This window comes from Emydura macquarii, unplaced genomic scaffold (genome assembly GCF_026122565.2).
Source record: "Emydura macquarii macquarii isolate MOO-44397 ecotype Brisbane River unplaced genomic scaffold, CSIRO-AGI_Emac_v2 contig_1027, whole genome shotgun sequence".
Lineage (NCBI taxonomy): Eukaryota > Metazoa > Chordata > Testudines > Chelidae > Emydura > Emydura macquarii.
In genome coordinates this window covers 1,393,499-1,407,890 of record NW_027131164.1, presented here as the reverse complement: position 1 = coordinate 1,407,890, position 14,392 = coordinate 1,393,499, and the positions used below count along the sequence as shown (strand labels likewise).

Sequence of the window (14,392 nt, the reverse complement as noted above, 5' to 3'; positions counted from 1 at the left end):
TAATGTTAAATAGGTTGAGAACCACTGTGGTAGCGGCATACAAAATAATGCACAGAACAGAGAAGGTAAATCATGTGATCCTGGTTACTTTTTCTTGAAATGCAGGAACATTACAAGGAGACATTCAGTTAAATCCACCCAGATCTACTTCAGTATCTGTGATGCTTTGGGGTTCACCCAGGCCATTAAGGGGTTCTGTGGCCGCCTGCCCTGTAACCCTGGGTGCTTCTGTGCTGTGTAGCTTTGGCTCAAAGCCCTGACACCAGCGCAGTGGTCTCATCTGGGCTTCCACAATCCACTCCCTGCAGGGGGACGGCCTTCCGGTCCTGAGTCTCCCCCAAACCATCTCCCCTGCAGTGTCCAGTCCCACTCACTGGATACTAACAGAAGTTTTTACGCTCACTATCTCCAAAGATACAGAGAACATGCCAGCCGGGTAATTTAGCTGAGGATTCCCCCTTCAGTTTAACACACAGCACTGAGATAGTTTTGTAGTAAACCAGAGTCAGTTTATTAACTGAGAACAGAGGTTAAAGTGATAAGTAAGTACAGACACACAGAAATGGTTACAAGTACCACAAAACAAAACATGCTTTCTAGTGACTAAAACTTAACTTCAGCAAGTTACAATCTTTGTCTAAGAAGGGTTCTCCCCTGTAGTCAGTTCCAACTGCCCTGGGTTTTCAAGCCAAGAGGATCTATTTTGATGTGCTCCCATTTTGTCCACTAGCTGATGGATGCCAAAATGGCTTTCCGCCTTTGCTTATATTTCCCAAAGTCTGTCTCTGTTTCATGACCCAGGAAGATTTCCTGGGGGAGTAGGCCCCATTCCCTGCTTGTTTAGCTTGGTGGTTTTGTTACCTTAGAGATGTACTTTTTATGGTAACCTCTGAGATATTACCTGGCTCAGTTTACATTGGAGACACAGGAAAACGGGTGAAACAACATTTCTTTGTCTAGGACAGGCTGGGCTTACGCATTGCTTGCAAAACACCTTTTAAGAACCTATTTCCATCATACATCTATAATGTGTTATACATTGCCTGTATGTACATCACACAATAATATCAAGGACCAGTGTGTTACCAGTTTGTATATGATACCTCACCTGATGTCATTTAGATTCAGATTATGACAACAGCATGTTGGGGCAATGTGTGTCAGGCCTGATGTGAATTATGGTATGGAACCTTGAGCCAAATTTGCTGTCAGTTAAATAGGGTTAAACAAGGTTGACTTGTTACTGCAAATCTGCACCAGAGTGACCAAAAATTTGGTCCCTCAACTTTTACAATTTCATTAGTGCTTCAAGATTAAGGCTGAAAATATAAAAGTTTATATATACGCAAATGTGTCGGTTCAACACGAAGCCAGTGAAGCCTTTATATAACATTACAATGTATTCCCTTTCTTTTATATAGTAACCATATATAAAAAGAATTATAAAGATATAACATTAAACAGTATGAAAATCACCAAGTAGGGAAATTTACATGAAAATTCTATTAACCTTACAGTTTATACTTTCATTTAGCAACAACAAAATTCCACCCTACACATTCTTATTAACAACCTTAACTCTGTCCCACAAAACGTATTTATGAACCTTTTCAGTGTATGTATATTAATATACACAGATCTACTATTAGGAAAGATTGTTCAATAAAGACTTTATACAACATTACACCACCATATAGCCTCACTATCTTTTTGTATAAGGGTTACTTATAGTAGCAGATTTCAAATTAAAGAAGCAGCAAAATGCCCTTATAAAAATGCTTTAGCACGGCACAATAATGGCCCAAAACACAACTTGCAGTATTGATCCTGCAGTGTTTTGACACTGAAGAAACAAGTTTTGAGTGGATTAGATAATTATCTACAGGTGCATGTGATAATCTTGGTGGTGTTTATGTACAGTTCAGTTGCTTAATTTATTTGTTGTTTTATGTTAGGGATTGTGTAGATTTTAAATGTTGTAAATATGGCAGATCTGGCAACTTCTTGTAGTATCTTTGGGGAGATCTTACTATATTAAATATATGTATCATTGTGGGCCAGGGATTGTGCGTAATTCCCTGGCAGAAGATGACCACAGATCCTCCAGGAGCCAAGAAAAATGGGCCAGGGCTGGGGGTGATTAGGCAAATTCACTTAGGTTGCAACACCTCCAGAGAAGTACCACTCCCTGGAGAGGTACACATATATTAGTTCAAACTGGATTCTCCAAAGGCTAACAGACAAACAACGGGCTTTTGGATAAATAGCCCGAGTTTAAACTGACTCAGGGCCTTCTTTCTTATCCAGCAAACAGACAGGATTTTCTGTCCAAGGGGAGCCCCATTCCTTCCTGGGAAGGACTGGAAGGCTGTAGGCCTGCTGAGGCTCCGTAAGACTGATGGGTGACCTCTGGTAAGCTTTTAGTGTGCGCATAGGAACATCTGTTGTTTTTATATGTTTTCTTTGTAATGCTATCACCTTAAGATTAAATGTCCCACCTTCTGCACTCCTGAGCTGCCGCTTGGCCCAGGGCAATAGGGCTGGGTGAATTGGGTGTACCAGAAAGAAAACTTTTCCACCACCACTGATCATTTGGTGCCTCCATCTGGGTGGTGGCCCCTATGCAAAGTGGGCTCTGAGGTACCGCCCTTTGCCCTGGTGCCGGCACTTGGCCATTTGCACCAGGAGGAGCTGCTGTGACACAGGCATGCCCTGACAGGGATATTACAGCTGCGTCCAACCCTCTTCTCGCCATTTCGCTGAAGGAGTTCTCTCTGTGTGGGGTCTGCACCCAAAGCTAAGAACTAGCGGGTTATCATGGTTACTGCACGATGGTTGTATGGAAACCATTTTTAGAGATATGTAACATGAGAATGTTGGTTTCCAAAACTGGTGGAGAGTCACTTGAGGCAGGGTGGGTCCCAGAACTGACTCAATCAACACTGAAAACAATCGACATCCATTGGCCCACACTACTGCCAGCGGAGTGTCTCCTGAAAAGTGGATCCCAGCTCTCTGGAGTGGACAAGTGCTGCAAAGATCGACCACTGGGTGAGAAATACCTTACTGGACAGGAAAGGAGCTTATTAGTAAGTCTGGGCTCTAGCATGCATTTGATGTTTTTCTTTTACCTGTAACGGTAAAGTGTCCGATCCTTTTACTTGCTTTTATTTGAATCTTTAACTCAAGCTTTGTTAAATAAACTTTTATTTGGTTGTGCTACAGACACATGTAGTGTCTTGTGGTAACCGAGGAAAAGCCAGTAAGCTGGGATGCACGGCTTACATGGTGGCAGCCGGTCAGTGCGCACTGCAGGTGGCCAGAAGACAAGGGACTGGGCACTGGAGTGTGACAAGGTGGGATGTGTAAATTATTAGCCTGCAGAGGGAAAGAGCGGGGCTTATGGAGCCCAGACCGGAGTGTTTGTGTTCCCTGCAGCTGGAAGCTTTAGGAGAACCTCCCCCGGTGGGCACAGACAAGACACCTTCACGCTGTAAGCAGGTGGTAGTAATTCACCCCAGAAACTTTGATGAACCGCAAAAATGTCTCAGCTGCCATGTGTGTAGAATCTGTGGCTGGTCAGCTCAGACCCCGGGAGGAGATTATCTAGCTGGTCCCAGCTGCTGGCAGTCCCACCTCGGCCCCAGCTCCCTGGACCCTGGGGACTTCGACTGTGGTGGCCAGTTGTGGCTACCGGCTCAGCACCCACATCTGGCTGCACTGGAGCCACAGGGAGCTCACAGACCGGTGACTGCCACGCTCTGACTTCCCTGTTTTGCCCTCTGCCCGGGAACCCCCCTGACTCAGCCTTCTGGGCACCTGCACTAAAGGGGGGCCCCACTACCTGCCTGTGAGCCCAGCGTCCAGGAGCCCACTTGCTTCATCCCAGAGCCCATGAGAAGTGAGGCAGGGGACGAGGTGTCGCATGTCACTACTTTGTGGAACCAAACTCACTCCTCCCAATGATAAGATAGGAGTGGTGGATACTGACACAACCGATAACGGTTTGGGGTATGAGTTCCCACAATGCCTGGGCAGCGTTACTTTAGCTGCTGTGACGTGTGCGCTTAGAACAGACCTGTGAGCTGACATGGGAGGTGCTTTATGACACTCAGACTCTTAGTATAACCAGCTTGATCAAAGCCCTTCTACTTTATTATTCATATTCTGCAGGACGTAGGATTTTCAGTTCTTTGTGTTGCCTTCATAAACAGTGGGGAGGCGCAGTTACTTTTGTTTCTTTGCTTAGGCAGGCTTGCTGTGACAAAATTTGAGAACCCCTGTGCTAGGGACTTAAATTTGCTGAAATTAAATTTGTTAGTCTTTAAAGTGCTACAGAGCTCTCGTTGTTTTTGCTGTGCTAGGGATAAATCACTGGAGTGGGCAGCAGGCGATTTGGGCACTTTTCTTGGGATCTACCACCGACCGGCACTGTGACCTTGGGCAAATAACTTCCCCTCCTCTGTGCTTCTGTTTCCTGCTCGCTCTTTGGCCCCTTGGCTATTTAGCTTGTAAGCTCTTTGGGGCAAGTGTGTTTGTACAGTGCCTGGCACAACAGGGGCTGCAGTCTTGGTTGGGGTTTCTAGGTGCTACTGCAATACAAATATTTATAATATAATCTATAATCAGTTACTTCCCGTTAGAAGCCGTGATGCCTCTGCCTGAGGCTCTCTTGCCTTATAAATCTTGGATTAGCCTTTAAAGTAAAAAAAGGAAATACACTTTCGATCTGACCAAGACATCGGTCTTCGCTCCACCCCCTCAGCACTTAACTTCAGGCTTAGTTGGGGACTGAAACCGCTTGTGTTGTTTTGGCAGGGATGCTACAGAATGGAAAGAAGTTTGATTCCTCCAGAGACCGAAACAAGCCTTTCAGGTTCAAGATCGGCAGACAAGAAGTCATTAAAGGATTTGAGGAAGGAGCTGCACAGGTACAGAAGGATGATGCTGGCTGAATTTCAAATTAGCTGGAGTGCGTGCAGGCATGTTCGGTACAATAACGATGGGCTAACATCAGGGTATGCACGTCAAAATCACAGTCTATAGGCCTGAATGGTTCTTCTGAAGGTGAGACACATGCTGATGTAATATTTCTTAGTCCTGCATTGACTAGCCTAGTTATGATGGCCAGAACTCAGGGGTAGATCATGGTGGCTAGGCTTTGCACATGTTTCTACATGCAAGCTGCAGGGGATGGAATCCTCTCCTGTCTGTGAACCATTCAAATTACTCAGCATCCACATGCCCCTGAGCTCCCCATCTGGACGGCGAGCAGAGGGTTGGCTTATAGATCCATGTACTCAGTGCAACCCACCCATCCCCTGAAATGATCCAGCATGGTAGTGTGTCATGGAGCAGCCTCCGTGCAGTCCATGCCTGCCACAGCCCTTCCACAGCATTTGAACCTCACTGAATAGGATACTGAACTGCACTGCTAATCCTCTACGGCATTCCACTCATGACTGCACAATTTAATGTTCAGTGCTCAGCGTCAAATCAAGGGCAAGGAAAAGGAAGCTGCCCTCAAGTAATTAAGGCTTCAGTGTCATCCCAATAGAACCCAAAGGGAGCAATCCATTTTAATATAAGGCATGTTTCCTCTTGGCACCATAGCTGCAGTATCTTATCTGCACCACTCTGCGCAAGGGGAGAAGTTGAGCTGTGTTTGATATACAGAGCTAACAAGGCCAGGCTGTAAAGTCACTGCAACGGCACATGTCTGGGTCCCAAAGCTCAGACTGGATGAAGGATTTGTCTGGAGTTTGTTACTAAAAGGAACAATTCCTAATGCATAAAACGAGAGGGGGGGGGGAACAGTGCAAATAAAAAACAGTCCAGATGCTAAGATGCTCTACAACTTTGCTGTTTCAGATATGAGTGGACAAGAACTGGGTTCAAACCATATTACTCCCATCTCTTGAATCATAAATGCCTTGAGGATGAGTTCGATTCTAGGAATCCCAGAGTATTTTTAAGAACATTGAGTTCCTCCCAACCATTCAAGTCGCATGCTTTAGTAATGGTAGTAAAAGGTATTATTTGTATTATGATAGAACCTAGAGATGAGATCCAGAGCCACCTGTGCTAGGCACTGTACATATATAGACAAAGAGACAGGCCCTGAAAAACTAACTAGACAAGTCAGCAAACTGTTGGCGGGAAGGAATATAACACACAAGCAGAGTGAACAGAGTGTGGTAGTTTGCAAACGTCCTGTAAGTGCCATGCTTTTTCTTTAGCTATGTAGATATTGGCACAGAGAGACGAGATGTATGTCAGAGTAGTCCTGGGGCTAGTATGATGGGGTCCCCAAAATAGCATGAATCTGAAAGACCATTTAAGGTCAAAAAGGGGAAAAGATTTATTCCTGTTAGAAGCCGATTCAGCTAAAGCTCTGGCACTGAGCTCCACATGAGTCAATTTATAGCCCCCCAGAACACCCCGACCACCTTCCCTAAATTAAATATGTCACCTAAACTCTTTCCCATAATCCGCCTAGCAACAAATTACCCTCTAGCTCCTCCTAGTGGATTGTTACACTAGAAATAAATAATAATTACTGACCACTTCCCATAGCACCTTCCAGCTCAGGATCTCAAAGTGCCTTGGAAACATGAACTCATTTACCCTCAGAACACACTTGTGAGGAAGGATGGTAGCATTACCCCCATTGGACAGCTGGGGAAAGAGGCAGAGAGAGCTTAGTGGGCTGAATATTAGAGACAATGAAGTCAACGAAAGTGGGAGAGGCACAGCACTCCGGAAATCACACAGTAGCTTCAATAAAGCACTTCTCCACATGCGTGCCGATCAATTCAAGCACATGCTTACTGAATTGGGGCCTTTCTGAATCCAGAGCCTTGATCTCTTTAGGTGTTGAGAGCCTCCCGTGCATTGTCAGGTGTCTGTAACTCCCATTGCAGTCAGTGGGTGTTGCAGGAGCTCTGCACCTCACAGGAGGCACTGGCACCTTGCAGGGGGCCATAATAAAGAAATAATATGGCCCTTTGCTGGCGAAAAAGGGGGCTCTGTAAGGTTACAAAACTGGCACTAGAGGATTATTATATATTACCAATGAGAGGCCGTTATCTAGTGGTAAAGGAACAGGACTGGGAGCCAGGAGAACTGAGGCTAAATTGTTGGGACCAGATTTACAAAGGTATTTTGGTGCCTAAAGATGCAGATAGGCACTTAGTGAGGTTTATAAAACAGCCCAAGTGAGTTAGGTTCCAAATTCCCATTGACTTTGTACATCTGCCCATTAGTGCCTGGTCTATTGTATTTCTCCTAACACATTCTTTCCCCTTCTCCAACACCCAAACACTAGATGAGCTTAGGACAAAGAGCAAAGCTGACCTGTACGCCCGACATGGCATATGGAGCCACAGGCCATCCTGGAGTCATCCCTCCCAATGCTACCCTCATCTTCGATGTGGAGCTGCTCAGGTTAGAGTAAAGCCTTTCATGGGAACCGGGTGAAGACATCTGCTGATCATCATCCATTCTTCTTTCCTTCCCTACGATAGGAGGTGGTCTCATTGGAATCTCAATCTTCCCTGCTTGAGCGGTCATGCCAATAGCGCCTGCCCTTAGGTTGTTTATTGCTTTCTCTCTTTTTTAAAGGTGTTGCGTCCGTATTTGTCTTTTATTAGAAGCTTCTTTGCTTTGAGAAAAATGTCCACAGTTGTAACATTTTTGAGTTGTACATTTCTTTAATTTGCATGTGATTAAAATTCACAATGATAATTGAAAAAAAATATATATATATACATATATATATTCCTTATGGGAAAACCACTGCCTTATTGTACACTTAAACCATGACAAACAAAAGGTGCTCAGAAATCAAATGTACGTCTCGTACATGAAGGGGCATTAATCAAACAGAGTTACCTGCGCTGCCACTTTTTTTCTCAACTTGTGTGTGCTGCTCACTGCTGTTTTAAACAAATGTCTCATTTGAAAATTTTAAAAAAATACAGAAAAAATAAAATCTTGATACTTTACTATTTCTGCGCTGTTTCTTGTCCTTCACGTTTAATGTAGATGGGTGTTTTTTCTAATATCAAAGTTCTAGAAACTACTGATCTGGGTTGTTCATGATTTCTTTTCTTGTATAAAAATATGCCTATGCCATGTTCCAATTCTGCTAAAAATTACAAACTGGTGTCACTGTGGGGACCCATGGGCTCAAAAAGAAACATGTCCAGGTTATTATGAATATAAAGGGGGTTCTTTGAGGTTGCTGGACAGTCTTTCTGCTTGTTCTGGCTCTCCAGCTCCCAGACCAGAGTCTGTGCTGCTTAATGCCCCTCAGTCCTGGCCCAGATTTGGCCAGAGAAGAGACCACTGACCATGGGTTGGATTTTCAAAAGCACTCAGCCCCAGATTTCAGTGGAAGCCAGGCACCTAAATACCTTTGAGGAGTGGGGCCTGTGTCAGCCTAATTCTACTCCGGTTGAAGCCCATGGGAGTTTTACCGCTGACTTCTGTGGGAGCTGAGTTAGATCAGTGCTGAGTGTTTTTGAAAATCTGCCTGGAGATCCTGACCAGCAAATCCCCAGGCCCTCAGGATTACTGGAAGAACTCTCTGGAAATCTGCATGTCCCTATGAAGCACTCTGTGGTTCAGCCTACTTTACCACCAGACTTCTCCCCTCAGACCACCTACAGCAGTGTTTCTCAATTAAATTTGGCCACGGAACCCTTTTGAACTCGATAAATATTTGCGGAATCCCCCAAACTCTTAACAGTATTTTTACATATGGAGCCAAAAAAAATGTCAAAATAAGCAAATTATATACAAACAACTAGGTCAGCGTTTCTCAATTAAATTACACTTACACTCCATACCCTCTGCCGAAAAGTCCGGGACATCTTCCCTTTTTTGGCGGCACGGAGAACAGCTGCTCTCGGTGGCACGGAGAACAGCTGCTCTCGGCGGCGCGGAGAACAGCTGCTCGCGGAACCCTAACAGTGTTCCCGCGGAACCCCAGGGTTCTGCGGAACACCAATTGAGAAACACTGAGCTACAGGAAGCTCCAGAATACCACATACTAATCAGATCATCTGCCCCTTCCAACACCTCAGTAGTTAACCTGATCCATGGCCAACCCATTTTCCTTGAGGCTGCCCCACCCCAAATGACATGTTCACCTCCAAACCATCTAACACCGTGACACGCTTCCCAATCCCATCCCATGGCATAACCCCCCCATCCACCAGCCCCGTCTATATGCTACTGTTTGTCCCGAGGTGGCATGCGTCAGAAAGCTGTCTCGCTGTTTGGCTTCAAAAGTTTGATCTTGCTAATAATGTAGAACACAACTAAGGGTGAGAAAAGAAATAATACGTTCATCAAAACTAATCCAATTCAACATGACAAATCCTGACACAAAAATTCCAGGCAAAAGAGACAAGCTGACAGGCCTGGCTAATCCTTTCATACACTGAGATCACAGCAGTTTACAAACGTATAATTATATCTCACAACATCCCTGCGAATTGGGCAAATGCCCTTTCCTACTTTGCAAATGGGTAAACTGAGGCATGGAGAGCTTGTCACTTGCCCAAGTGAGCAATAGACTCCCCTCCCCCCTCTCAGGCATCTTAACCCTGTCTAACAGCCTTCCTCATATAATTATTCTGCTTCATCCAAAACTAACTCCTGGTATGCTAGACTTGAGGTTAACATCACTAGTTTCCTGTTGTTATTGACACAAACAGCCCTTTTTTCCCTATGGCACAACAAAAGGAATTGGGCATTATTAAGTTATTCCTTGTTATTCTTTTTTTTAAATACTCTCAAAAACATGTACATATTTTCAACCATACAGCTGGATTTTTAACTGAAGAATTTACTACAATTAATTGGGGTGGGTTTGGTTTTTTGTGCACACGTGTGCATACATGAGTGTGGTTCTTTGTAAGAAAAGGAACCTTAGAATGGAATTTTGAATGTAAAATAACCCAGAATACAACGCTAGAAAGACAACAACCATGTACTGCTAACTCCAGGTGAATGACTATAAAACCAGCATGAAAAATCAAACCCTGCAATCTGTGCCCCAGTCCTACAAATCTTTCTCTTTTCCTCCCATCAGTATTTGTTTTAGCCACAATGCTATGTTTTTGTTTAAAAACAAAACAAAACAAAAAAAAAAAACCACTTCTCTTCTGTTGCTTAGTTTACATTGTTATTACTTAACATTTGGTATGAATAAAACATTTCACAGCAGACCACCCTGCTCTGCATGCAGACCCAGGCTAGCTGTGACAATGCTTAAAGACAGTTGTAGCTAGAGAAATTCTATTATTATTGGTAATCATGTTAATTACAGTAGTGACTGAGGGCCAGCCAGGCATGGAGCCCCATTGTGCTAGGTGCTGTGCAAACACAGAATAGTAAATGGTTGCTGCCCCCAACAGTTTACATTACTATCTATATAGACAAGCCAGACAGAGGGGAGGGGAAGAGGTCTAACACACAAGCAGTGTGAACACTGAAACGGCGGTAACTGTCATATCAGTTCTGCTTATTTCATTTATTTATATTTTGGTGGGTTTGGCTAGGAGGGGCTGAACTAACTGGGGAGGGAAATGGAGTGAGGGGGACACGGCAGGGGAAAAGAGGTCAAGGGGAGCAGGTGAGGAGTGAAGCTGAGGTGAAGACACTATGAGGGAGGAGGATTGGAGCAAACAGCCAGTCAGCACAGGGCAAGAAAGGCCACTCAAAACCCTAGACAGTTCTCTGAATGGCCAGAGGGCCCCGCTTTTGCTGCTTCTGTTTCTACAGACTAGAGTCTCTGGCTGGCTCCTGTCTGCAGTTTTGGACTAAGGCCAGGGGAGACACCACCTGGGTCCTAGTGCTCCCAGATAATGTGTGCACTCGTGTGTGTGTGTGTGGGGGGGGAATTCTAGTATCTTCTAACGTAGCATCTCTGCTTCTGCACACCCTGTAGCACACCCTGTTGCATCAACAGCACTGTTGCCACTAGATCACACATTTTATGGCACTGAGAAATATGCAGCCAAAATTTTCAGACACATTCACTAACTTTGAGTGCATCCATTTTTGGGTGTCCATCTAAGATACCTTGTCTCTGATTTTCAGGAGTGAGGAGAACCTGTGTCCATAATTATTAGCCAGCAGGTAACAAAGGATTACCTGATGCCATACTCCTAAGGAAATCTGGGTAATGGGATAATAGTCTAGTGAAAGACAGTTAAGCAGAACATTCTTGAGACAAAGAGGATGAGAAAAAAAACCTGGGGAGTAAGATCCACTTGTTCCTGAGACCCCTAACAGACAGCACACTTCAGAAACAAGTAGTACCCCAGAGCCAAGCCTGGACACTGATCAGCCCAAACCAGCTGGAAAGAAGCAAACCGAGCCTAACCTGATTACAGCAGCCAAAATCAGAGAGGAGATTGAGGCGACAAAAGGATCCTATAGACAATACCAGCTCCTTGCAATAGGTGAAGTGGCATCCTAGAATTGTTTGTGACATCACTGAGCACGTTCAAAGTGCTCAGAAATCTTGATGCCAGCCCTCAGTGACACCCTGCTTGCCCACCCCTCAGCCTCTGCCCCCAGGAGAGGGGTTCCCAGTTATCCACCACCAGCAGATATAGGTGCCTAAATCTGGGCTGCATGGAGGCACCTATCTCCATTAGGGGTCAGGGCTTAGCACACACCCCTCTGGTCGGCATCTCCCAGAAGCTAATTTAGGCAGTCTCCTTCCTAGCAATCTGGCTTTTGTGTATCTTATTCTTAGGCACTTAGCACTCTCCAGTCTTATATAGGGAGCTATGGACCTAGCTCAGGCTTTGTGAATCCCAGTGTTGTTCCAGTGAGTTTTCTAGGTACCGAACTGCCAAGCCCCAGCTCTTGCTAGATTTTTATCTGTTGAAATTGTGCCTGTTGGGTTTTATAACCTGAATATATTCTCTCAACCTTACTGGGTAGCTCCTCAGATTTGCAATGTCTTCTGCTATCAGTAAGAGCGGAGGCTGTTCAGTATCTTCCACTATCAAGACTTTAATGAACTTCCTTAGATCTCTCCTGGCAGCTGGTTGATGAATGTTTCTCAAGAGCCCATCGTCCTCCCTTTAGTGGAAGCACCGATTTTTTTTTTTCCATAACAATTTGATTAAAAAATATCTGAAGGTAAGACTAACTATGCGTTGGGATACTTAGGGAAATTAAGTCTTTAAGGCAATATAATCCAGCATTCTAATCTTTGCCTGGTGGCTCTTTATTCAACAGCAAAATGTGTTAATTTATTTAATTGTGTCATTTATCAACACAGCACATAATTACTACTGCTACATAATGGATTGAAAAGGTATGCCATAGTTGCCTGTGAGATCAGATATGCTCTTGTATTACTTATTCCTAACCGTTTTATAGATGGAAAAACAACCTTGCAGGCATAATTTCATAGACTACAAGGCTGCTAACATCTGCCTTATGACCTACCCCCTATGCTATTCCTATAACTGAACTCATTTCCCTGTTCTCTGATATTACATTTCAAACCAAATCTTGAGCAGACCTCATCAAAATAATCCTCTGGGCATTCGATTTCCATTCCCTCTCTCGTGCAGGTACAGATTATTTCATTTTTACATGTACAGGGACATTGAAAACCCTCAATAGGCACTAGAAGAAAAACTAGTATGAAATGGAATATTTAATGAAAGGCAGCAGTGGAGCTTTCAGAGAAATCAAGACGCTGCTGGTCTGAGAGTTCATTGAAAGAATTTTTATTAATCTTATTACCCTACAGAATTGCTTTAAAAAATTCTTAAACAGCCCCAAGCTTTCATCAACATCAGACTCTGCAATGCAAGCAAAAGAATTTTCTCTTATTGAAAGAAGAAATGTGATATTTGCATAGTATTCAAAACAAGCAAATCTGAAAGATGAAGTAGATCCAAATGCCACTTCTTCCCTAAACCAGTAAGGGCACAATCCAGCACAGTTCTGAGTACCTTCAGCGCCTTATAGCCAAAAGGGTTGACCACACTCAACACCTTGCATGATTAGGACCAACAATTTTCCTGAAGTTTAAGGATAGCTAACGATGCTAATGTGGGCCCTATCATCAACCTCATTTCACCCTAAATTACTCCATCTGAAATTTCACACAGCAACAGCACAGGATTTCCATGGAAAGTTTAAGGAAAATCAGTCAAGGTGCTGAGGTGGGGGGAGAAAAGGAACTCACTTCTGAAATGTCTTCTGCATCACAAAAGGAGCTGGCCTAAGAACCCAATGTATTTGAATGTTAGGATTTAAGGCAGAATTAGTTAACCACTGCACACATTTAGTGTGCACAGCTTTGGTGCATACAGCTGTGATAGGGGAAGCAGCAGCAGGCAGGAAGCCACAGGTTGGGGCAAGACAACAGCTGGTCAACATAACAATAAAAACATATTTGCATTAGTCACAGCTGGTTAGGCTGGTGGCCACCTGTGACTACTGAGATTATGCAAACATGCCCATCTTTGCTTTTATTTTGTCTCCAACCATCCTTCCTTTGTTCAATTATTCAGTTGGGGTATCTTGTCATAATTCTAGACTGACTTATCTGGGGCAGGGAATGCATCAATTAATCAATCTGGGCAGTGTCACAAGGGAGCCTTTACTGGAGCCTCCAGGTACCAGAGTCATAAATAAATGGAGTGATTTGGAATGGAGAGAGGAACAAGTAGGTGGGGTAGGGTGGGGTGGGGGTTCTGACTATAGAGAGACTTTTCTGCAAACACATCTACTTAACATGTTCTTCACACTGCTCTAGCTAGAGCAGAGGTTCCCAAACAGTGGGACATTCCCCCCTAGGGGCATGCAGAGGAACATGGGAGGGGCAGCAGGGCCCAGGCCAGCCCACACAGGTGGCAGGGAGCACCATGCAAGCCCACTCTGCCCAAGCCCCACGCCCCAGACATAGCCCCAGTGCCTGGCCCCTGGCCACAGCCCTGACTCCCAGCGCCTGGCCACAGCTTCAGCCCTTGGCCCTCACCTCTGCGCCCAGTCATGGTCTCAGCTCCCAGCTGTGGCCTTGCTCCCAGCCTCAGCCCTGACCACAGCCCCCCAACTGTAGCCCTGCTCCCAGCTGCAGTCCCCAGCCTGACTGTGGCCTGACTCCCACCCGCAGCTAGAGAGGGACTGGGAGGAGAGGGGGGGCAGAGGAGTGCAGACAGGAGTAAGGGGGAGCACAAGGTAAAGTTTGGGGACTACTGAACTAGAGAGAGCACGAGCCACAAAAGAGGTCTAGTCAGAGGCCTCAAAGGGAGGGGGCAGAATAGTGTCAGACTCTCCTACAGATCAAGAAATTAGAAATAAGAGAGAGTCTTTCAACTCAACACTGCTGGTTCAAATTCTGGCA

The 14,392-nt window shown here is 44.8% G+C and overlaps 1 protein-coding gene across 1 annotated transcript in view; it reads left to right on the top strand.

The window, feature by feature from the left end:
• Positions 1 to 8,001, top strand: part of FKBP1B (FKBP prolyl isomerase 1B) — a 57,173-nt gene extending 49,172 nt beyond the window's left edge. The window contains exons 3-4 of the mRNA XM_067544858.1: positions 4,819 to 4,931; positions 7,328 to 8,001. Of these exons, the coding sequence (XP_067400959.1) occupies positions 4,819 to 4,931; positions 7,328 to 7,456 (242 nt within the window). The 3' untranslated portion in view covers positions 7,457 to 8,001. The remainder of the gene's footprint in view (positions 1 to 4,818; positions 4,932 to 7,327) is intronic.
• Positions 8,002 to 14,392: the final 6,391 nt, after the last annotated feature.